General features: G+C 32.1%; 2 protein-coding genes across 2 annotated transcripts in view; both read right to left on the bottom strand.

Moving 5' to 3' along the window:
- LOC142317644 (nuclear pore complex protein Nup214-like) overlaps positions 1-8,212 on the bottom strand; it is a 52,396-nt gene extending 44,184 nt beyond the window's left edge. The window contains exons 1-2 of the mRNA XM_075354203.1: positions 8,198-8,212; positions 2,571-2,689 (exon numbers count right to left, since the gene is read on the bottom strand). The gene's annotated coding sequence lies outside the window, so the exon portion shown is untranslated. The remainder of the gene's footprint in view (positions 1-2,570; positions 2,690-8,197) is intronic.
- A 5,857-nt stretch (positions 8,213-14,069) lies between these two features.
- The window catches only part of LOC142317635 (nuclear pore complex protein Nup214-like), a 32,758-nt gene continuing 20,038 nt past the window's right edge, over positions 14,070-26,789 (bottom strand). The window contains exons 3-4 of the mRNA XM_075354194.1: positions 15,420-15,613; positions 14,070-14,473 (exon numbers count right to left, since the gene is read on the bottom strand). Of these exons, the coding sequence (XP_075210309.1) occupies positions 14,295-14,473; positions 15,420-15,582 (342 nt within the window). The 5' untranslated portion in view covers positions 15,583-15,613 and the 3' untranslated portion in view covers positions 14,070-14,294. The remainder of the gene's footprint in view (positions 14,474-15,419; positions 15,614-26,789) is intronic.

Raw genomic sequence — 26,789 nt, 5'->3', positions numbered from 1 at the left:
TGATTATGAGTCTTTTTTTTTTTTTTTTTATAAATTTTACACAAGACAAATAAAAAAAATAGAATCTAGTTCTTATTAATAGTTGTATTTCATAACTTTTAACAGAATCAGAATATGAACAAAGATAAATGCGAGTTAAAAAAAGCATATTTTAAAGTATATACCAGTGGTACCCAAATGTTTCTAAGTTGCAGCACCGTTTTTCAATTGAAATTTTTCCACGGTGCCCTACCCTAAGTAAAAGCATGACTACTCGTAAATAAGAGATAAAAATAAATAAAACTCATGTATCTTCATTATTTTTTTTTAGTTTATTAACATTAAATGTCTTGGTTCAATTAATTATAAAGCTTTTACAATATTTTGCGGCACCCCTGTGAAGAGGCCATGGCTCCCCAGAGTGCAGCGGTGCACAGTTTGAGAATCACCGGTATATACATTAAAAGATTGTACATATTACATATTAAGTATGCATATAAAATTATACTTGTTAATTGCAGTGTTTCAGTCTCCACTTTTCCTAGTAATCCTGGCATAGAAATTGTGCTGTTTTTAGTACAATAAGTAGTGTCAGGTTGCCTACAATTGTTGTATTTAATGGCACAAATATGCACGCATACTACAGTGATGGAACTTCTTACAAGCTTAAACACTTACTTTTAATAATAAAACCACTGTATATATATTGAGTATTACCTACAAGCTCAACACTGTTTGCGTGAAGCAATTAAAAAAAACGCCTGGATTTGTGGTGAAAATTCATGGCTTTTGCACCACGATAATGCTCCTGCTCACACTTCATTGCTTGATTGTCAATTTTTTGCCAAAAACAACACTGTAATGATACCCCAGTTGCCATATTCGCTAGACATGGTCCTATGTAACTTTTTCTATTCCCAAAAATAAAGAGAACCTTAAAGAATATATAAATGAATTTTTTATCGTATTATTGGTAGTGCATTATGCATTCTTTCTAATTCTCTGTAGGACAGCCAGTTTTTATATCCATTCACTTCAACTGTTGTGGTTCATTAGTTTTTTGTCCTTACAGGTATTTGACCTCATATTGTGCTTTGTACATAAAGTATTGTATTTATTGTGCTTCAAATTACTGATGCTTGGGTTATACATGTTTTATTTATGTAATTTTAATGGGACTTCTTACATATAAGTGATTACATAATAAGTGGTAAAAGCCAATAAATGATGGGATCACTATTTTTTAGGGTGTAAAATTCATATTATTATGTCATACTTTATATTAATTATGGTTATTGTACATCGGTATATTTTTATTAGATTTTGATGTATTTGCTGTTTAATAATAAACTAGTTAACTTAACCGTTTTTATTGTATTGACCGGTCGTGTTCTTAAGTATATTATAAAACAATTCACATCCCTTATCCTCCATCATCAACATTTAGCCCTATCAGAATTTAAAATGTTATGCCGTCCTTTCCACCAGTTTTCATCTTTTATTTATCCACTGTTTGCCTTCATTTTTATGCTTGCAGCATAAACGTTTAATTTAAAATTTGTAAGACTGTCAGTGTCTATTAGCACCTTTTACAATAACTTATGTGAAAAGATGTTTTTTTTTATTGTTAGGATGCTACATAATAGCTATAATTTCCTTTTAATATTTTTAATTTCCTTTTTGTATAAATTTAGGAATGATGATGATGCAAATATCGAAAGATACCTCTCATTTGATATGTTCTTTTCAGTTAACATTATATTTTATTTTTAGTTTAATATGTTTATAATAACATCTGTGTGTCTATTATGCTTGTTGTTTTATTAATGTAATGTTTTATTATCACTTCTGTTCATGATAGACATAAAGTTTCTGATATATTGTTATAGATTTATGGCAAAGTTCATCTGTTAGGATTTTCATAGACCTTTTTTAATGACTAATAATCATTTCCTATGAAAATGTGAACAATTTATTCTATTAAATAGTTTTTTTGTTGTTGCCTTTTTTTTTGTCTGTTTAAAATTTGAACACACACACTAGCAAGTAAATGTTGAAAGTACCCACCCAATACATATGATTTTCCTGGTAATTATTCAAAGTTAACCTGTTGTTTAAACACAGTTTATGATAAACATACATTCTTTTTTGGATAAATACATTTTTAATTAATCTAAATACTATTAAGTTATTTCATTAAAATAAAGATTTTAGAAGTTTCTAAGGGGGAAATATGCATAAAATGTATACCAGTTATTGTGCTATTTTGTATAAATTCTGTCAGGGGTTAAAAACATGATTCTGACAGAAAACAAATTTGAAGTGAAAGAACTATTCAGAGGCATGTGCATGAATGAAATTACTATAATGGAGTTCATTATAGAAACATAAGGGATGACTGTTATAACTTAGTCACAACTACTGGAAAAGAGTCTTTATAAATAGTGCAGGGGCATACTTGCACAAAGAATGTGTAGCAACATATATCGATTCACTGGTAATAATTTCATAAAATTCTGATCATAGTTAACCATTACAATAATTCTAAAAACCACTCTAGTATTCTAAATACATAAAATTTAATATTCTACCTGTAATGGATGGCTTGGTACTGAAGCTGGAGTAGATGATGGGCTGCTTATGCTGCTGATAATATTAGAAGATGGTGTAAACCCTTTATCGAAACCAGCAGAAGAAAAATTTGGAGCACCTTAAACAAAAAATCATAAAAGAACAGTGACAAAACAATCTTTTTTTAATTATTGTAGAACAGCTAATAATACATCATAACAAACATATATAAATGTCTATACCTCATTAATAAATAAATAATACACAATGTTTTAAATAATTTCAAAGCTAAAATTCATATAAAGGTTTAGATACAGAGAGCGCATTACAAAGTAACACAAGATCAGTAATAACGAAACAAGGCTGTTTCAATATAACTCTGAGTTTATTTAACTACAAATCAACTCTATCTCCTTCATAATAGTTCCCTTGGTAGGTAACGTAATGCCGAAGAAGTTGCACCTCAAATAAGTGACGGAAGTCACTAATCGGAATTACTCCTAGTTGAATGATAATAGCTTTTCTTAATGTTTTCCATCCCATGATGTTATTCTCCAAGAGGTATATTTAGTTCAGGAAAATAAAAAGTTAACGTAGATATAGATCAGATGAGTAAGGGGACTGAGGAATGTAGGAATGCCCTTTTTAACAAAAAACAAATTCATTCACACACATTATTGAACCACAGGACATTGTCACAGTATAACATTTAAATGTTTACAATATATGATCGCATGCAAACAACACTTTTTTTCTTTTTTTTTTTGATTTGCTTGGCATTTCTCCTGCCACCACCCCATTCGGTCGCCTAAAGCATAAGACCAAATGTCCGTGCCACAAACAGCTACTGAGTCTCGAAACAGTTTACGGACCAGTGTCCTAACTAGTTCCTAGAGCTAACCTAAAAGCGTGAGCGGAATAAGCGTGGTACCATACACCACTCACTGGCGTGTCCCACCGCCCACTTGTCATATATCATTAAAATAGGTAGGCGCACCCCGTCAACTACTAAAACACATATGACTATCAATAATTAAATTTATCTCATCAAAGACAGCAATTCGCTGCCATGCCTAGGTCGCTGAATGCCAGCAAGTACCTATCCACCATTAAAGCGCTTAGAGCCTTAATCTGGCTGGTAGCCAGCCATATCTCTCGATTAGCTTCCTACAGCAGCGTGGTAGGGGTCTTTTCCCTTAGGCAAATTACTGATGTTGGTTGAACAAAGCAACCAGATCAAGCAACTCCCATACGGTCTGACAATGCAGCTCTCTCCACATTGACTCACCGCTTGTGAGTGGCCAGTTTTCTACTTGACCTCTAAGTTCCAGGGTGGTCTGAGTTCTGGCGTCCCCAAGAGCTCAGCAGTCAAACATAATGTGCTCGTTTGACTGGGCCTTCCCACAGACACACAGCTCATCAGCTGCCAGGCAGAACCGAAACAAATATTGGTATAAATTTACATGGTTGGAGAGCACTTGGGCTCCCATTGCCCTTAAACACAATGGAGAGGCATACCATCCCCCCCAGATCCTATATAAATCTCACCATAGTAAAATGTTGATTAAACTGTTTGTTCTTTAGTTAAAAATTTTTTACTGACAATCCCCTGGTTCTTAAAAAAAGTAGATGAGTGTGCATTGATCTTGGGTTTGCTCATTCTTGTTTTTTATCAGATGAAATGCCTGAAAGAAAGAAATTAAAAGAATTCCTGTTCCTTGGATGCATTCCAAGAAATTAAAATACACTACCTTCTGTTGGATAGAGGTTTTCCACATATTGTCGTTAGTTTTCAAGGTCTCTAGATCGAGGTTTATCTTAATGGATTTACAGCCATCTAAAAATACCTCGTGCCACTCAAGGCTTTCAAAAAAAAAAAAACATTTTATTTAAAAATTGATATTTCCAATATTGAACAGATTTTTATCGCACATAGTTGCTTCAAATTGTGCTCTTCCGTTTCACAAAAATATACACTAAAAAATAACCCGGTGATAGTAGTACAATGTGTTATGTACTGAAGGTCCATTTGATGTTTAATTAAGTATCATGTGAAAGGTGAGTTCACAGTGTGACCTTATTATGCCCTATGCAAGCAGTTTCATTACTTTCTTCATAGATCATTCCTAAATTTATACAAAAAGGAAATTAAAAATATTAAAAGGAAATTATAGCTATTATGTAGCATCCTAACAATAGAAAAAAACATCTTTTCACATAAGTTATTGTAAAAGGTGCTAATAGACACTGACAGTCTTACAAATTTTAAATTAAAAAAAATTGTTTCTCACATTTACTTCTGTTTAACAGTATGCTACGGTAAATTAAACGTTTATGCTGCAAGCATAAAAATGAAGGCAAACAGTGGATAAATAAAAGATGAAAACTGGTGGAAAGGACGGCATAACATTTTAAATTCTGATAGGGCTAAATGTTGATGATGGAGGATAAGGGATGTGAATTGTTTTATAATATACTTAAGAACACGACCGGTCAATACAATAAAAACGGTTAAGTTAACTAGTTTATTATTAAACAGCAAATACATCAAAATCTAATAAAAATATACCGATGTACAATAACCATAATTAATATAAAGTATGACATAATAATATGAATTTTACACCCTAAAAAATAATGATACAAATTTACCACTTATTGGCTTTTACCACTTATTATGTAATCACTTATATGTAAGAAGTCCCATTAAAATTACATAAATAAAACATGTATAACCCAAGCATCAGTAATTTGAAGCACAATAAATACAATACTTTCATGTACAAAGCACAATATGAGGTCAAATACCTGTAAGGACAAAAACCTAATGAACCACAACAGTTGGAAGTGAATGGATATAAAAACTGGCTGTCCTACAGAGAATTAGAAAGAATGCATAATGCACTATCAATAATACGATAAAAATTTCTTTTATATATTCTTTAAGGTTCTCTTTATTTTTGGGAATAGAAAAAGTTACATAGGACCATGTCTAGCGAATATGGCAATATATATATACAGTGGTTTTATTATTAAAAGTAAGGGTTTAAGCTTGTAAGAAGTTCCATCACTGTAGTATGCGTGCATATTTGTGCCATTAAATACAACAATTGTAGGCAACCTGAAACTACTTATTGTACTAAAAACAGCACAATTTCTATGTCAGGATTACTAGGAAAAGTGAAGACTGAAACACTGAAATTAACAAATATAATTTTATATGCATACTTTATATGTAATATGTACAATCTTTTAATGTATATACCGGTGATTCTCAAACTGTGCACCGCTGCACTCTGGGGAGCCATGGCCTCTTCACAGGGGTGCCGCAAAATATTGTAAAAGTTTTATAATTAATTGAACCAAGACATTTAATGTTAATAAAGTAAAAAAAAATAATGAAGATACATGAGTTTTATTTATTTTAATATCTTATTTACGAGTAGTCATGCTTTTACTTAGGGTAGGGCACCGTGGAAAAATTTCAATTGAAAAAAGGGTGCAGCAACTCAGAAACATTTGGGTACCACTGGTATATACTTTAAAATAGGCTTTTTTTCAACTCGCATTTATTTTTGTTTATATTCTGATTCTGTTAAAAGTTATGAAATACAACTATTAATAGGAAATATCAATAAACTTGCTAAATATAAAAAATAATTTTTTTTAAAAATTAATTTTTTTTTTAACTTTAGAGCACGTTTAAAATAAAATCATTTTATTATGTCACTTGCATCACTAGTACTGAGAAATCAGAATGAATTTTCTGTACTAAAAAAAGTTTATTTAGAATATTTTACATTCTATTGTACACACAAATAAGAGTTTTTATCAATTATTTAATATAAGAAGGCAATATGAAAATAAGACAATATGAATGGTATGCACAAAATCGTCTTCACAATAAGAAAAAGTTATTCTAACTTTTTCTTTTAACTTTTATAGTTAACAATAAATAAATACATTTTTACATATATAGTTTTATAAATATTTTTTTTTATAGTTAACTATAACTTTTTCTTAACTTTTCAAAGAAACAAATAATTAGATAACTTTGATGTATTGATTCAAGTCATTTAACTGCACAGCTTTTATAAATAATACTGGTGGTCAAAAACTCACATGATTTTAATAAGCACATTTGAAAAAAAATTGCATAACAGATTTGTTTGAGCATTTTTAACTTTTCTGCAAACGTTATACTGTATAAGCATGGTGATAAAAGATTTAAATACAGGGTTCTCACAAAAATTTCACTTTCAATTTCCCTGACTTTTTTCTTTTTTTTAGTTTAAAATTATGTCTTGTCATTATGAATGTCTCCTCCACCGTGATGGTAAAATGTAATGGGAATGGTATGGTCAACTCACTCTACAGTTGACATAATTTTAAACTATGACGACCACTGTTGTATTATATTACGTTGCATAAACAAATTTACATGACAAAGGGGTTTTAGTTTTAATAAGATAACATAAAAAAAAATTTTTTTAGTTCCCGATGATGGAATTTTATTCTTAAAGCCCTTGAACACATATATAAAAGAATTGTTGGTAAGTGGGTTTTTTAATTATTAATTACAAACCAACTAATTTTGGTTGACCTTTTCATACGAACTAAACAATAATATAAACTAACAGCCTGACATTGACTAAAAAATAAAGGAACAAAATAAACTCTCTTTTTGATAACAACACTTAAGAAGAAAACACACATTATTTGAACTTACAATAGGGCAAAATCCACAAATATTCTTTTGATCCTGCAATACATCCAGAGTTCACTTCAAAGAATCCTCCAACTTTTGAATTTTTAAGCTGATTGCCTCTTCTTCAATCTGCTGTTTAATTTTTTTTCTGTACACAATTTTTTTTCTTCTTGTTGCTTCTTCAGCTGAATCCTCATTTTTGATTTATTAGGAACATCACCTACCCTCTTCTTTTGTCTTCATTTCTTCACCTTAAAGGTCCAAAATAAAGGTCATATTACTTTCTCGCCCCTCTGGCCAACATTTTCTGATCTATTTTAACTTCTTGCAAACTCCAAAAAATTTTGAAGCGTCATAAACAATCCTTTGGTCCACAATACTTTACTCTTTTTGGTTTTCAGAGAGTAGAAAGTTCACAGACAATCCCGACTCCACACTAACATTACCACGTGAAAAAATTAGTACTAATTTCAGAACTTCCCACAACTCAGAATATTTCTTGTTCTTACATGACATGGAAACATAAAAATCATCTAGTCTTATTTATTTTTTGTCTGCATCATGAAAAGCATCTAAAAAAGTATCAAAATCTCCTTTGAGATCATTCTTTGCCTCATAAAAAAGTAGTCTGACTTTTAGTTTTTTCAGCTGTATCTACTCAGATTTTATTTTTTTCTGATAGAAAACTTCAATAAGATTGTTCATTTGTTTCTTTCCAAGATCAGGTTGTGAAATAATCACTTCAGAGTTTAGAGAACACAGTCCAGCATCAGCTTTGAATTTCAGTGAATAATCCATAACCGTAACTTTAAGAATGAATTAAAAAACAAACATCAACAAAAAATATCCTTAGATCCTGTAAAATATTCTGACTAGTCTGAGACAATATTACTAAAATAAATTATTTTTAGAATTTACAACAGTTATGATGCTAATTACTTTTGCAAATGCGGAGGTGAGGGCTGTGTCATCCAAGTGGTCTGAGCAACATTCGGGGAGAATGCTGTAGCCTGTAATCCTCCAGAAATAACTGAAGGTGTTTGTACATTTCCATTTCCTTCTCAAACAAAAGTAATATTCTTAAAAGGAGCAACTTGTGCTACAGTAACTGATACTGGAGTTTTATTTTCTGAACTTACAGGTTCAACTGATGCAATTGGTTTAGGAACTGAAACCTAAAACATGTAACAATTATTTATTAGACAACAAACAGATCTATTTCAATCTAACAAATTATAACAAACAATTAATAACAACAAGAAAAGATAAATTATAATTTTTTTTTTTTGGGGGGACCAAAAATGATTGTACGTATCATCGCTCAGAAAACAAAAATATAAAATATAAAAACAAAATACAAAACACATTAGAACTTTAAAAACAAAATTAAAATATGAAATACAAAAACAAAATAAAAAACCTAAACTAAAACTATAACACGAATAACAGAACTTTTTTTTATTTTAAAATAAAAATTACAATTTATAATTTAACTACACACATTAATCATGCAATATAGATTTGGTAAATAGATGTGATCAATTTTGCAAGAGTTCATTACCAAAAAACAACACTAAAAATTTACCTCATTGAATTTTCTTAGTAGATTATTTTAATGTAATAAATAAAAAAAATATAGCAGACTTAAAAAAAAAAACATTCAAGTAAGCAACTTAACCACATGACTAAAAAAAAAATAAATAGTTTGGAATAAGAAGATAAACTAGAGTGTTTTGAGCAATACTAAAAGAACATACACAGTATATCTGAAAAGTTCTCGAACTAAATAAAATAAAACCAGAGATTTTATTAAGATAAACAAATTTACTCACATAAACAATTTACTCACTCGCCCTCTATATAGAACCCTTCTCTAGTAATACACTCATTGCAGTGCCAATAGGGCCCATCTAACACTCTAAAAAAATTACTTTGTGGGATCGCCTTCAACTGCTCAGTGCCCTTTGTATGGCCGGAATGTCGTCAAAAAGCATCCTTTCATCTTCAAGTTGAGGTTGAGTTCCAGAAACAAAAAATAGTCTGCTGGAGCCAAGTTGGGTGAACAGGGCAGGTGAGACAAAACTGTGATTTGATTTGTGGTGTAATACGGTGTATTGACATGTCTGCTGGGGCATTGTCATGGAAGAGAGTCAGTGAAACTGCCTGGATCCCGATACTCGGGCTAGATTCGACGAATGCAATGCATCAAGCATTTCATTACTTCTAAATAGAATTTAGAATTCACAGTTTGACCGGTTGGGACAAATTCATGATGAATCCCTTCGAGTCGAAGAATGCAATTAGCATCATTTCACTTCAGATTTTTGCCGCCTGACTTTCGCCAGTCTTTGTGCTCCAAGATTCACCGAAGTAGCAGATTGAGCTTTATTTGAAGATCATACAAGAATCACCAGCTTTCATCCCCAGTTACAATTGTTTGAAAAAAATTCAGTTCGCTATCAGCAGTTTCAACGAAGTCTTGAGCGCAAGAAAGACACACCTGTGTTTATTCCTCAGTCAAGAAGTATGGAATGAAACGAGAGCACTCTGAAATTTTCTGCAATTCATTTTTTTTTGTTAGAATTGTACGTACCACATCTTTACTGATGTTTAGCTGTACTGCTGTGGCCTGAAAGGTGATATGAGGTTGTTCGAGCAAGAGTGTGCACACTTTCACAACATTTTTATCATGAACAACTGTTGACGACTCCTATTTTATTTGTCATAATCCAACGACTCTCTACCATCTTTAAACAGCTTCCACCCCACATATATGTTGTAGTACAAGATGCAGCTTCATCACCAAATGCTTGCTGTATGATAGAATAAGTTTCGACGACAGATTTTTGAAGTCAACACAAAATTTTATTGTGCTCCTCTGTTCCATATCACGAGCTCACACAAGGTCACATGAACACAACATATGCAGCCAAATATAACTCTAGTCTGGAGTGACAAGAAGTGATGAGATTTTGTACACCCATTTATCAAACACTGTACTACATAGTTCCTTGGTTGTCCAAGAGATGGCGCTATTTGTATCGACTACAGCCATTTAATTCAGGAACTTTTCAGACCTACTGTGTATAAGCAAACATTAACTTTGCAAATTTTTAAAACATTTTAGTTTTTTTTTTAATACATTTGCAAATTCAAGAACAATGGATGAAAAATAACATTAACACCGGTCTGATTTCAAGTAGAACACAGGAATCAACACAGCAATGTAAGCTGCTGCATTAACCTTCGGAAAACACCAAATGGATAAAAGATGCATTGATAGATTTTTGGAAGTTTGTTTTCCCTGATCTGACATTGCCATGATTTCTTCTTGCTCTTACCGTGACCCAAATAAAATTATTAATATGTTTGTCTAAATATAAATTAAAACTCATTAAGTCAAATTATTTACATTTTGGTATGCTAATTTTAGGATTTTTTAACAAAGATAACTCTCATGTTTGTAAACTGAATGATCCAGTTTCATATGTGTACTCTAACATGTAGTTATATGTGGTAAGTCAATTATTATCCGCAGTTTAGTTATATTTTTGTTTATGTTGGTAGTACAGTCATGTTGCGTAGATGACACATGCGTGATTTAATTGTTGTTATGTCTGTGCAGGTTTGATGTTAGTAGGTTAGTTCCATTATCACTGCCCTGCTGTTAAACATGGCTGCTCTGCTTTCTATTTGCACCAAAGAAGAGAAAAGTTCAGCGATCCGTTTTTTGTGATCGGAAGGTGTATCAGGGGCCAAAATTCATCAAAGTCTTTTCGTACAGTACAGAAACAGTATTTTGCCGCAACAGAGTGTCTACGAATGTATTGAAAAATTCAAAAATGGTCGCACAAGTGTTATGCACGATGAAGTAGAGAGAAGACCATTTACCGCCACAAATGAGGAAAACATTGAGCATGCACGTGACATGGTTTTCTTAGACAGACGAGTAACTATTGATGAAGTGGCACATCGTCTGCTAATTAGTCACAGTTCGGCCTACAAAGTCATCCACAACAGACTTAGGTTTCATAAAGTCTGCGCAAGATTGGGTCCTAAAACAACTCACACAGTTGCATAAACAAGCATGCTTGGACATCTGCCAAAAACATCTGGATCGCTAAGGTAACAAACGGGATATCTTAATCATCACTGGTGAAGAAATATGGATCCATCATTACAAGGCGGAGAGTAAACGACAGAGCATGGAATGGAAACATCCAAATTCGATCTGAAAAAAAAAGTTCAAGACCCAACAATCCGCAGGAAAACTGATGCTTACAGTTTTCGGGGCTCATTAAGGCCCAGTACTGGAACATTATGAGGAAAGGGGCACAACAATAAACAGTGCGCATTACAGTGAGATGCTTACTGCCAAGCTGAAGCCTGCAATTCGAAGCAAACACCGAGGACTGCTGTCGAAAGGTGTTTTGTTGTTTCACAACAATGCCTGTTCACATATTGCTGCTTACACTGCTGAAACGCTATAGAAACTCTACTTTGAAGTCCTGGCTCATCCTCCGTATAGTCCTGATCTTGCCCCTTCCGACTACCACTTGTTTGGTCCACTCAAAGGGGCATTAAGAGGCTGTCAATTTACCTCAAACGAAACAGTGAAAGAAGCGGTGCATTCCTGGCTCGCCGCTCAACCAAAAACCTTCTTTTATGAGGGCATCAGGAAGCTTGTACAACGATGGACCATTTGAAATGCAAAGGGACTATGTTGAAAAATGATGTATATGTAAGTTTCCTATTTGTATTGCAATAAAATTTATAACTACATTGCGGATAATAATTGACTTACCCTCGCACAAAAGGGCATTCATAAATTATTCAGCCCATTTTAGGTGTTAATAAAAAAAAAACAAAGCAATATACTTACGTTCATGTTTTATTGATGAGCAGGGCATATCAAATAGTTTTGTTTATTACACTTAATTTCAAACAAGTTCCATATGAGCAGCTTTTGTGGGGCATAAAAGTTTTAGACAACATTCGATTTGACACAAAATATTATGAAGAACATCTTGAGTTATTCCGTTAATTACTCCTACTTTTAGTTCACTGTTGTTGACAACCTTCATTGCATACACAGTCTCTGACAAACCCACCCAAAAAAGAAATTGAGTGGCATAATGTCAGGGGATCAAGTTGGCCAGGGAATTGGTCCATCACTGCCGATCCAATACTGAGGAACTTGTTTGCGTACGTAGTCCCTAACATGTAAACCCTATTGAGATGGTGCACCAGCGTGTTAGAAATAAACAATAGATTAACAATGCTGAATTTATGGTACTGCATACTCCTGTAACATGTCTAGATAAGTAGCACTAGTAACCATCGGCTTGGCAAAGAAGAATGGTCCAATCACTTCATAAGTAGTCAACACACACCAAATGTTAATTTTCAGGCTATCACATTATGTTTGTCAAATGGCATGAGGGTTCCTGCTACCCCAAACCTGACAATTATGACCATTAATGCGACCAGAAACATGGAAAGTAGCTTAATGAGAGATTATTTTTACTAAAAAAAAAAGCCATTATTTTTGTTCACTTTATCAAGAACATCCATGGCAAAATTGTAATGGCATGATTTATCTACATTTTCAATTCATGCACCAACTGAATTTTATATACATGAAGTTTAATGCGCTTGTGTAGAACATTCCTGATTGTTGAATGACATATTCCCAGTTCTAAACTCGCACAGCGAGTTAGCGATTTAACCAGATTTCTCTGAAAGGTTCCTTTACTAAAATCATAACTTCCTTGGAAACAAGTCTGGCAGCACCTTTTTTGTGTACTACACTTGTATCCTTGAACTGCTGATACCAAAATTTACATCATTAGGTAGATACTCTAAACAAAAACCATACTCAAAACAAAAATGTCAACAAACAGCAACAACAAATTTGCTTTCATGAAACCAGAGTATGCACATTGCTTTCTCCTGCACGGTAGCCGATGCTCGACTGATGATCCATCCTGTTAATTCAAGGTCATCAGTAACTCTAGTACCTACACTAATGTTTGAAAAAATTAACATGCGCCACACTGCTTTGTTGATTTTTTATTAACCCCTAAAATGACTGAGTAATTTATGTTTACTCTATACTTAATGTGTTATTATTACCTAAGAAAAAATATTTTATCATGAAATTTTACTTTTAAATAATGTATGAAACAATGAAATACTTTAATAAAAATCTTCCTTTTTAATTAATTCTATCTATCAACTGTTACAAAATTGTACATATATGTACAAAATATATGTTTTATTTTAAGAATATAGACTTTTGTTAGGTTATATCACTAACAAGCTTAATACTAATATTATTACTAACAAATAAAATGGTATCAATCATTCAGGCATTGACAACTCTCCCCCCCACCAACAAATAAAAATGACATCATTACTTTGGCACTTAAATCTATAAAACAAACAACAATAAAAAAAAAATACAAATAATATTATAAGTCCAATAAATTGACTATTTTAAATGTTGCTCTATCGATCTCAAAAAGTTATCTAGCAGTGTGAATGGCAAACTCACATTTTTATAATCATATTATTATTCATTTCAGAACGTTACAGAACGTGTTTAGTGAGCTTGTAAAATTTTCAATTTATTTTCCAATTTCATTTTTTAATTTATTTACACTAATTTTTAAGATATGTTAATTATCATTAAATAATATCTATTACATTAAAATAAACATAAACATAAGTAATACTGATTAATCAAATAACACCGATAAAATGTTTTAGTGAACTTAATTATTTTATTTAAGAAGTTTAATTTTAATTTTTAAAATTCAGTCATTACAAATAAACTAGTTTTAATGATGGATAATATAATTATAATGTAATCACAAATGACAAAGAGGTACATGGTACATCGGTTACATGAAACAGCCTTGGTAATATTAGAAAAGGTACTGCGTACGATGAAGAGGTTATAAGTGGAATGATACTTTTGCCCATATTATATACATACATAATGCTTATATACATATTTAATGTTCTAAAAGAGTTATCTTCTTACAGCGTTAGTAAATAATGATAATCCACTTAAGTCAGAGGGTAACTGTGGAGGAGAGCACAATGAATCAGCTGATAGTTGTAACAAGTTAACAGCAAAGAACAAACACAACAATCCTTCATGTGAGTAAATGCACACAAGTGGCATTGGTGGTAACTTCTGATTTTCACCTAAACAAAAAATTTCATATTAAATTATAGAACATTAAATATTTAATTTATATAAAAACATATAATAATCTTAAATTAAAAACAATAATCACCACTATTCACCACTATAGTGATTTGTAGTGAACTGCACTCAGTTAGATCAAGAATTATATACTTTTTTATGATGGAAGTGACAATCCAAGAAACCAAAACGCTGAGGAAGACCGGTGGATTTCAAAACTAGGAATACTGTTAAAGCTGTAATGCCAGGGAAGAAATTCTTTCCACAAATAATAATAAGTAATGTTAGGAAATTACCATCACACCGACTCACAGATAGTTTGGTAAATTAGATAAGACTTACTAAATTAGATAAGATTCACTCGGTTCTAGACAGATTTTTAAGAACCGAGATAGCCAAACTACACTGTAAATTTAAGCGGTAAGTACATCGATCGGCAAAACTGAAAACCTGAAGACACCAGATACAATGAAGAAAGATAGATCACGTGAATGGAATATATCTAGACAGATTGGTCCCTGCCCCAGAGACCATAAAAATCAAAGAAGTACAGCCAACCGATCGACAAATGGGGTTGATCAGAGAGTAGCAATGGATGTTTCAGGACCCACCTGGCCTTCCTAAGCAAGAAAGGACCACGGATGCACATAATGTTTGAGGCCTGTCTAGACAGGAGATAACTCCTGGTAGACTGTCAGAGAATTTTATGATTTTGAACAATGAGAGTGACACACCAGCTCACCCAGATCACAAGAAGGCTTACCGCAGAGAAGAGAAGAAAAAGTCACACTACTTTATTTAATTTTATCAGGACAGCAGAAACACTTCACAGTTACGTAATCCTTAGAACAGACTAATTTTTCATGCCTAGGAATAGCATGTATCAAAGCATAACAGCCTGATAAGTTTTGGCGACAAACAAAAAAGACATCAATGATAGATTACCCCAAGGAAGAGTATACTGTATGCTTGTATCAACAGTAAGTCCAATGGGAAATGTTTCTTCTTGATGTGATTTAGCTAAAGGCAACTCTGCTCTTGAAGCATCTTCTTGAACCCACTGCAACCAATTATTCTCACTTTGACAACCAAGGACACCTAATTCCATACTATTACCAGAGCCAACTATTAACACTCCCCTGCAACAATTATAGATTTTATAAGTAAAATTAACTACAAAGCTAATAATAAATTATTAATTACCCTATTAATTGCTTAACTTATAACAAATAACCGCTTAATGTTATAAATACTTTGAACAGCTCTACCGAATCTCAGAATCTACTGATAACTATCAGTAGATTCACAGTGCAATCAAAAAGCCTTCGTTCACAATAACAAATATATATCTGTTAACATTCAATAACAATCAACTAATATAATAATGAGTTCATCATAGAAGGATGCACATTTAAAGACATGGGGATGGTATTTTCTATAGAAGATTGATGATTGATTTCATCATCCCATTGAGATTAAACACAATTACAAGAGCTTCTTGATCAAATATTGTTATATTAATTCAATAAATGAAAATTGACAATCATAGTCTTCTGTAGCTGAACAAAGATACTTTCCCTTGGATAATTTTTTCTTTGAAACGGACCGCTCTAATTAAATACAAGACAGATTCAAATATGAACTATAGTTTGGTCATCGTTCAGCAAAATGCAGTGAAAGTGGTACTACAGGAAACAAACAAAATTATTCATGGTCACTTGCCCCTCTTCATAATTACTATTGTACCATTAATTAATAGTAAAAGATCAGCAAGTAGAGGCGCACATTACCATAAAATAGTACATTATAACCACATTCCTGACCAAAAAGTTTATGAACTGTCACAAACTGGTTACAGACTGAAGAGACAATGAGTACTCACTGTTAAGTTTTTAAGAGTAAAAAATATCGGAGATGAAAAGTGAACCGCATGAGCACTAGTCATGGACTTCCATAAGATAAGGAAAATTTAGTGATTGACACACCAATCTGGAAGTACAGGCTAGTAATTGTATATAAATAATCTGAAATAATGAACGTCAGCAAAGAAAGGGTAAAATTAAACATCAAAAACCACCTTTAACGGTTAAAATGTATGACCAATGAATTCTGCTGCTGTTAATACAAGATTAAATACAACATTGCACGCTCAAGTATCACAAACATTATCATTACAATATGAGAAGAAAGAGATTCATTGTTTGATGTCTATTGTGACAACAGCCAAAATGCTGGGTGATTACTTCACACAAGAGCAAACAATGGAGAGTAAAGCACAAGGATTTCCTCACAGACTAACACAATAAATGCTGAATATTGTTTGAGATTTGTCATAGGCAAAGTTTCCAGTTGGAACAAGACTGAAAAGAACACATCAATGTAATTCTTCCAGGGTAACAATCAACTACATGTCACGGCTTACAAGGCCTCCACCCATAAACTGACAATAAACTTATTTCCTTAAAGTCCAGACTTTGCATCCTCAGACCATCTAAAGTGTATTTAGGAGGAAAAAGATTTGATAAAACAAGGATGTTAAACAGACTATTCAACAGTGAACACAACTGCAATCAACAAACTTCTTCCTGAGCAGCAACTGAAAGCTTACCTGGGGTTGAGGAGAGGTGTTTTATTGAAAAGTAGTAGTTTCTGTTACATATTTGTCTTACATTAACGTATGTGATACCATTATATGTCAGCAAGCACTTGGTTAGCGTAAAAGGAAAGAATTATGTAAAATTTTCTTTATAATTTTGTATTTCATATTGTATTTTGCTTTAAGAATGCAAAGGAATATTTTTTGTCATTGAACTCCAGCAGATGAACTCGAATGTTTTGTACTCTTTAAAAATATTAATTATTTCTTTTATTCATATATCTCTAAATGAGTTGTAATTATTAAAGGAAACTAAAATAAGTTCATTTATTCAATGTGCTTCGTAACAAAAGGCAAATTAAACTTTTTCACATTTTAAAAAATACTTCATTTTATAAATTAATTCTCTTTCGTACAGTTAAGAAATAGAATAATATTTTTTTTTTAAATTTATGACTGTTCTACAGCATTAAATTAAATCAACTTTTAGGATATCCATTTTTAATATTATTGTTATTATTATTAACTTGCCTTTAAAAATTGTTTCATGTTTTCCTTTAAAAATAAAAAATTACTGTACACTTTTTAATTATACATTCATGCTTTATCAGATACCTTGAGCTATAAAAAATTGACATTGGAAAATAAGGGTGAAACTTTCCTTCACAATAATCTCAAATTTATTAATCGAGTTAATTCCTGAACTGAAAATAAGAAAAAAAAACTTGAAATTCTGTATGATTAATTTAAATATGTTGACTACGTTTCTAACTATTAATTTAAAAAAAGGTTAACATTTCAAGTATGCTATAAAAATGAAAAAAAAAAAAAATATATATATATATATAGGATGATTCAAAGAAACGGGAAATTTAAAAATTAAATAACGTTAATGAAAAATTTTTTTTTAGAAAATGAATCTTATTTCATGTAATTGTACAAATGTTGCCATTTTAGGATACATACATTTTAGTATATTTTTTAAAGATGACATCTTGCAGGTGACCTCCTCTTCTACGTAAACACTCATGAAGTCTCTTCGTTAAATTGTTCATGATTTGACGTAACATCTCAACTGGAATTTCCGCAATTGCTTCTCGGATCTTTGCCTCCAGTTCTTCCGTTGTAGCAGCTCTACTGTGGAAAACTTTGCTTTTAAGGTGACCGCACAAAAAGTAATTGCAAGCTGAGAGATCAGGCGATCTGGGAGGCCATCTAATGTCACCGTTTTGTGAAATGACATGTTGTCCAAACAATCGGCATACAGCTGCCATCGATATTCGTGCAGTATGTGACTTTGCTCTGTCTTGTTGAAACCAGGCTGTGCTAAGAATCGGTGGAAATCTCTTTTGTTGTTCCACAACAAAGGTTTCAAGCACGGCTATGTAACGAGCCGACGTCACTGTAATCGCAAGACCGTTGTCATCCTCAAAAAAATAAGGGCCTATAACACCATAAGATGATGTAGCACACCACACGGTCACTTTCTGGCTGTGCAACGGGCGCTGGTGTAGCTGCGTAGGATTCTCTTGTGCCCGGTATCTGAAATTTTGCTTGTTAACAAATCCACTGAGGTGGAAATGCGCTTCATCTGACATCCACAGTTCGTGAACAAACTCTTCGTTATCATTTATCTTCTGAAGCATTACATTACAGAATTGTGCTCGCACAACTGCATCGTTTGGTTTCAGTTCCTGGACGATCTGCAACTTGTATGGATGGAATTGCAAGTCCTTCACTAACATTCTTCGAACACTTGAACTATGCGATTGTAAAGATCCTGAGAGACGACGGATTGACCGATGTGGACTTCGTGTGACAACATCTTGTAAAGCTTGAACATTCTGTGGTGTACAGACGGTTTGCTCACGGCCTGGAGGTTTCTTCTTCATTGCCGAACCAGTTTCCTCAAAGTTAGATATCCATGTTTTAATTGGATGTGCTGATGGAACACGGTCGTGCCGTCCCAGATTAAAATGACGGCGAAATTCTCTACGTGCTCCCTCCACACTGTTTGTAAAACGCTTTGATAGCAAATGCATGTTGCGCACCACTCCAAGTATCCATGGCAACTAAATGGCAGGTTAGCTTAAAGAGGCTGGCGCCACTTATCAAGTGGTACCAATCACCTACGGCTACCAATACAACTTTCAAAATTTCCTTCACGAAATGGTGACATTAGATGACCTCCCAGATCGCCTGATCTCTCAGCTTGCGAATACTTTTTGTGGGGTCACCTTAAAAGCAAAGTGTTCCACAGTAGTCCTGCTACAACGGAAGAACTGAAGTCAAAGAACCGAGAAGCAATTGCGGAAATTCCAGTTGAGATGTTATGTCAAACCATGAACAATTTAACGAAGAGACTTCGTGAGTGTTTATGTAGAAGAGGAGGTCACCTGCAAGAGGTCATCTTTAAAAAAAAAATCAAATGTATGTATCCTAAAATGGCAACATTTGTACAATTACATGAAACAAAATTCATTTTCTAAAAAATATTTTTCATTAACGTTATTTAATTTTTTTAATTCCCCGTTTCTTTGAATCACCTGTATATAAATATAAAGTAAAAATTAAAAATCTATAATATTGTAGTTTACATTATGAAAAGTACAAAGAAATATGATTTTCTGTTTTTTTTTATTAATATTACAAAATACATGTACAAAGAAACATTTGAGTCAACCGACACATTTCAAATGGTCATAGATAATATATGAAAACAGAAATCCAAATGAAACCATAAATATGTTCATAACTAATGTTCTATAAATATGTTCAAATATGGTATTTTTTACCTATAATTACCACTTATTTTTTGAAAATTGCATTAAGCAGATGATCTCTGTTTATACCAATGCATTATTTCAAAAACTTCCCTCATTCTCTGCTGATTTTCTAATGTCCTCACTGTTTGTGAAGCTCCACAATTCACACTAGACACACTATCAGGTTCTTAAATTTCTTCACTGGGTTGATACAGTAATCAAAGACTGAGTGCAACAAGCAATGAACTTTCATCTAAAAACATGCTGCATTTTTGTCTCAGTTTTTGTTTTGAATCTGCAAATACAAGTTAACCAAGTGTTGTTCATTCCAAGGCTCCACTGAAACTGGTTTCCATATGAAATGGGATCCACTTCTCTACTGTTCCCCTTCCCACTGACCATGGTTAACTTGCACCAGTGCAATAACAAATTTGAAAAGTGTCAGTCAACTCAATGCCATTCTATATTAGGAAAATAAGATCCTAATTTCTGAAGTGTTATAATAATCTATTTTTACAGAAATATTTGCATGTTTAGATCACCCTCACACTGTTTTTAAAAAACAAAATCAATCGTTATTGCTTGTCTAAGAAGGAAATTCATAATCAGAGCCCTATCAGTAAAACGAGGGATGATCTTGTTGACAATTTTACATGTAATTTTCACACATTAAAAATAACAAAATTACTTGCAAATTGTTCACTCTATGAAATCATAACTTCACTGAAGCGAGGTAAGTAGCAGACAATAGATAACGTTGCTCATCCTTTTTGGTACCAAAAATAATCATGAAAAATATTCTTAGATTGACCCACATGAGAGACTAACTCCTCATGGAAGATACTTGCTGTTCATTTGTCACACTAATATAAAAATGTCACTAAATTCATAGTACCAATTTCCTGCATGCTACACAATTATCATTGCGTATAAACACAATAAACTTCAACTAGAACAGTAACTACAAACATATAAATAGCAGCATTCAGATGTTAAGAAACACAGTGTTACAAGTGTATGCCATGTTATAGGTCATATTTCTTATATATGAATTTTATATTTTTATAAAATTGAATAATAAAATATGTATTATTAATATTTAATTTTATATATATATATATATATATACTTAGAAATAATCAATTATTTTTTTGTTACTGTAGTTGTCCATATTCCCCTCAGTACCAATTATGTCAAAGACTAAAGTATAACACAGATTTCCACCAACAGTACAGAATTCAATAATGCCTCTTACCTTATTCTTATTGTTTTTCCATTTTAAGAGCGCTTTCAAGAGTTTTCCTCATCATCAATTTTTTTTAAATCACATTAAATTCAAAAACATTAAAATTTTTGTATATTATAAAAATAGAAGTCAAAAGTTAAATAAAATATTTTGTGTGGCCAGCCACACATACAGTACTGTACTAACATTATTTAAAATTTTTATTTAATTATACGAATGTGCTGTTATCTATGGCAGTTTTAATAAGAAAGTCATTATCAAACTCTGTACATTAATCAAGTTAAACTTTTGTCTATACATGTATTCATAATATTTTTCTAAAATATTTAATTTTTTATTATTATCACATCCTTTTACAATTTCTATTACTTTTAAATATATATCTGAGTCAGTGATTGAATGTTTATTGATTATTAAACGGTCTGCAAGATTGAAGAAACCCAATTATTGCTTTTATAGTTCTGCAAACCTTGCTCTAAATGATCATCTACTAGTTTTCCAATATAAATTTTTGTTACAATCATTGCATGTTATTTTACAGATACCACACAACAAATTATTAGGATCATTATCATTATGGATTTTCAAATGTTTTATTATATGATGGTATGGTCTATATGCTGGTTTATATTTTTTGTCATTATAAACATTAACCAAGTTCCCAATAATGTTGTTAGTGTAGGAGTATTTTATATAAATATTTTCATCACCGCATTTATTATTTATCGGTAACAACGTTGTTGTATTATTAGATTTCAATTTCTGTTTTTTATAAATATTATCAATTAATAATGTGTTATATCCATTTTTTATTGCGATACATTTTATAATATCTATTTCTACATCTAAGTTTTTCTTTATTATTCTGTGTGTAATGTATCACTCACTCTATTTAACACATTTGTAAATGTATTAATTTTGTGCCCAAGGATGATTCGATCTGTTAATGAGGGATACATTACACACAGGCTACTTTGGCATTGCACAGTCATAACAGGCTACTTTGATTGCTTGTATACGAATCATTTTTGTTGAAATGGCAATGCCATTTTGCTGATTTTCTTGCACTCATTTTAAAACTTCAGTCTCGAGTTCTGGCCATTTCGCAACTTTACCACGTTCTGCGCGTTAATTGAACAACATTTCCTTCTGACCACGCCAATTCTAATCATTTTTTCTGTAGACGGAGGTCCAAAATGTCTTTCAGCTTCCCTATTTTGATGTTCTTCCACATATTTTACAACCTGCAATTTGTAACTTGAAGTGTAAGAATGTCGCCTATTTTTTCCATCGCTAAAAATTACCAACCTAACACCGCAACACGTCAACTCAATACTGACAAACATCTGTAACTGATTACTCTGATAAGAGATTATGCAATTCAAATTGGGACTCCCCATTCTGAGCAATGATGTGCTAGAGGTCACGTGAAGGTTACGCATCAACTCGATCACGTCATTCACCCGCTATAAGGATCTTTGTATATAAAATGGAGTGCGTATAACTTTAAAAACAATCTTTACCTTCATTGTATAAGATGCACCCCATTTTTAAGATGAATTTTTAAGGTAAAAAAGTGCATCTTATACAAGAAAAATATGGTATTTAAAAATAACAGAAACTGTAAAAGGATGTGATAATAAAAAATTAAATATTTTAGAAAAATATTATATATACTAGTATAGACAAAAGTTTAACTTGATTAATGTACTGACAGAGTTTGATAATGACTTCCTTATCAGAACTGCCGTAGATAACAGCACATTTGTATATTTTATTAAATAAAATTTTTAAATAATGTTAGTACAGTAATGTATGTGTGGCTGGCCACATGAAATATTTTATTTAACTTCTGACTACATATTTTTATAATATGTTGCATATTATAATGTATTTGAGTTTAATGTGTGATTTTAAAAAGTTTTTATTATTGACGATGCGAAAAACTCTCAAAAATGCTCTTAAAATGGTAAAACAATCGGAATAAGGTAAGAGGAATTATTGAATTCTGTACTGTTGGTGGAAAACTGTGTTATACTTTTGTCTTTGATGTATGTATTATTTCCTCAAGAAGTAAAACCGGCAAGATTTACTAGTGAATGTTTAAACATCAAAACAATATAGTAAAAAGGATATTAACCGTGAAAAATTTTGTTAAGTGGATCAAACAGTTTTAATCAGGCAAAATACATATCACCAATGTTCATAGCAGCTTAAGACTGGTAGAAGTTTTGACCGACACTTTACAAAATTGCATTAATAATTTTATTCGCCAAGACAGACATATAAAAATTTGAAAACTGCTGAAATTAATAGTGTCAAGTATCAGTACTGTCCATTCCATTTTCTTTGATAAGCTGAATTATCATAAAAAAACATATTAAAGTCGGGTTCCAAGGCACTCGATTCAAAATCATAGGCATCTAAACTCACATTTGTATGGAACTTAAACTGGTTTCTGACAGACGGCGATGTGAGAATTGTATAACATCATTTAGTTTAATGTTTCAAACATCCAAAATAATTTAATGATAAGAAGTGAATAGAACAAATAGTAGGTGAAACCAGTTCAGTTAAAAAAAGAAAACAGATACCAGTGAGGTTAATCTGTCCCTTGGATCAATTCTAAAAAGCAAGCTCAAAAACAATGAAGATCATATTACTGACACTAATACCAAATGACTTTTGTGTAGCTGGAGAATGCATTTGATGAAATAAAATGTACAAAAGTAAAATAAAATAAAGTATTTAAGATTTTAAGAAAATTTAGATTTAAAATACAGAAGTCATTTATAATCTGCAAAAAATAAGGTAGTAATTCTAAGAGTAGAAGAACGAAGAAAGGCAAGGCTCAGAAACGAATAAAAGGCAGTAATCTATTCCTATTGTTTTTTCAACTTGTATGTCTAACATGAAGGAAAAATCTGAGAGTAACTCTGTTTTCTCAAGAAGAAAAGGTTAAAATGTTAGGATTCTGTTCTTTTGGCGGAAACTAAAGATAAATTAGAAAAAATTCTGAATGACATGGGTTTATTACTAACATAAATTTATATTAAAAATAAACAATAGTAAAACATAAATATTAATGTAAGGATACACAATATATAAGAATGAGAGAACTTTATTTAGAAACCAAAATTACAAAGGATGAAGAAAAGCTAATCGGTACAAGCAATAAGAGGTTCATACAGAAAAGAGGACTGATAGAATCAGAAATAGATCAAAGATTTATAAAGAAATTCTTCAAAATTATTGCGGGGAGTGCAGCACTTTACGGTAGCAAAAATATGAAAATTAGAAAAGAATAGAAAAGAAAAGAACAGAGACCTTAAATACAATGTTACAAGAGGATATAATGAATATCCTCTTGAGATGAAGGCATCTCTTAAGATGGATAGGAAAGAAGAGAACGTTTTCTGGCAGAATTTTGAGAAAAAGTGTACTTCATTAGCTGACCATATATAAAGATGGTTAAAATAAGTTAATACGTAGGTAAAATAAGGATACGTAGGAGGTAAAAAGGATAGAGGAAGGCAAAGATGTGAAAATATATGAAACAAATAGTCGAGGATGAAGTTCCAGTAAACACTCTCCCTACAAATATGCTTTTAAAATATATTACCGATTTTATATAAAACTGTGCTTTGCTGAAAACAGAATACCAACATATAAAGTCACAAAGTTTTTTGTATAAACTGAACAGAAATCCTTTAACTACGAATTATATAACAACCCTGAAATCCCAGTTTATTAAACGTGGACTACAAATAAATAAGAAAAAAGGTAGGCACCATTTTATACTTATCAGATGAATGAAGAAGTCTCATAAGCCGATACAAACTTCCTAGCTCATGCTGCTTTTTCTATATGTATAAAGGTGCCACAAGCATTGTAAACAAGACCTTCAATAGAATTACGAATGATACATTCAAAGAAACAAGTATTAGTTTCGTACTCATAGGGAAAAGAGAACAGAACAGAAGCAGCTTTTAAAATACATTTTTTTTTTCTAAACTGGGACTCTATATTAATTACAAGCACTTATATCTTTGAGGTTTATTTTAACCAATCATGCACGTAAAAGTAGTTATCCTTACATTAAGGCATCTCAATAAGATATTGAGGACACATGGATTAAGTCAAGCAAATGGATTGTCAAGATGTAAAAATTATATTTTCTTAATGAGTAGTCTGTTAATTTTCAAGAAGTTTTTACAATATCTAATTAAATATAAACACAGTTATTAAAGATTTTACAAGAACCAGCTCATTAAACCATTTCTAATTTTATTCTTACTACATACCCTTCAACTTTCAGGTTGCTGCTCTCAGAGAGTTTCCACGCATTATGATACCATCAAGTTATTAAGGGATTTCATTTAGAAATAAATATTTTATCAATTTGTAACACTAAAACAAATAAAAAAGTAAAACAATAATAACATATTAAGATTTTCTATTTTAGTTAATTTTGAAAAAACCCAAAAACGATAAAAAAGGATTATGAAAAAAATTAAGTTACTAATTTATAAATTTACTTGCTTTGCCTCATGCTCATGTGGTAGTCGTCAAGGTTATAAGAAATTCCCCAATTTTTTCAGATAGTGTTTTTATTCTTCCTTTAGTACATGCAAATCTGAAGTTCATAAACCCTAATGAACTCTAATATCCCTAATTAGTTTCCCTAATGAACCCTAATATCAAGTTAGGGTTCAAGAACCCTAACTTGATATTAAACTGCTAAATACCAAGGGCACACATGTTCTTGAAGAGTGATGTTCAAGTGAAGGAAGTAATACATATAAACAAAAATTTTAACAAGAGTGTAGGTGCAAGACCTAAGGTGCAACCATATCGGAGAGGTATCTGTTGAGAGCCAGACTAAGGAATGATTCCTGAAAGAGGGCAGCAGCTCTTTCAGTAGTTGTTAGGGGCGTGAGTCACAATGACTTAAACGGCCGTATCAACATCACTCAGTCCTCTGAGTACTGCGCAGCTGAAAGCAATGGAAAACTACAGCTGCTTTTTTTCCAAGAAAATGTGGCTCTCTGCATTTTCACATAGCAACAATGGAGGCGCCTTCCTTGGTAAAATATTCCGGAGGTAAAATAGTCCCCCGTTCGGATCTCCGGGTGGGGACTACTAAGGAAGGGGTCACCAGAAAATTAAAAAATAACATTCTACGAGTCGGAGCGTGGAATGTTAGAAGCTTAAAAAAGGTTGGTAGGCTAGAAAATTTAAAAAGGGAAATGGATAGGGTGAATGTGGATATAGTAGGAATTAGTGAGGTTCGGTGGAAAGAGGAAGGCGACTTTTGGTCAGGTGATTTTAGAGTAATTAACTCAGCGTCAAATAATGGGCAGGCAGGAGTAGGTTTCGTGATGAACAAGAAGATAGGGAGGAGAGTGGAGTATTTCAAAACGCATAGCGATAGAATCATTGTAATAAGGATAAAATCAAAACCTAAACCGACAACGATTGTTAACGTTTATATGCCTACAAGCGCCCATGATGATGATGAGGTAGAGTGTGTATACGAAGAGATTGATGAAGCAATTAAACACGTAAAGGGAGATGAAAATTTAATAATAGTTGGAGATTGGAATGCAAGCATTGGAAAAGGCAAGGAAGGAAATATAGTGGGTGAATACGGGCTGGGCAAAAGGAATGAAAGAGGGGACCGACTTATAGAGTTTTGCACGAAGTAT

This window comes from Lycorma delicatula, chromosome 1 (genome assembly GCF_047948215.1).
Source record: "Lycorma delicatula isolate Av1 chromosome 1, ASM4794821v1, whole genome shotgun sequence".
Taxonomy (NCBI): Eukaryota; Metazoa; Arthropoda; class Insecta; order Hemiptera; family Fulgoridae; genus Lycorma; species Lycorma delicatula.
This window is presented reverse-complemented; position numbering and strand designations above follow the sequence as displayed.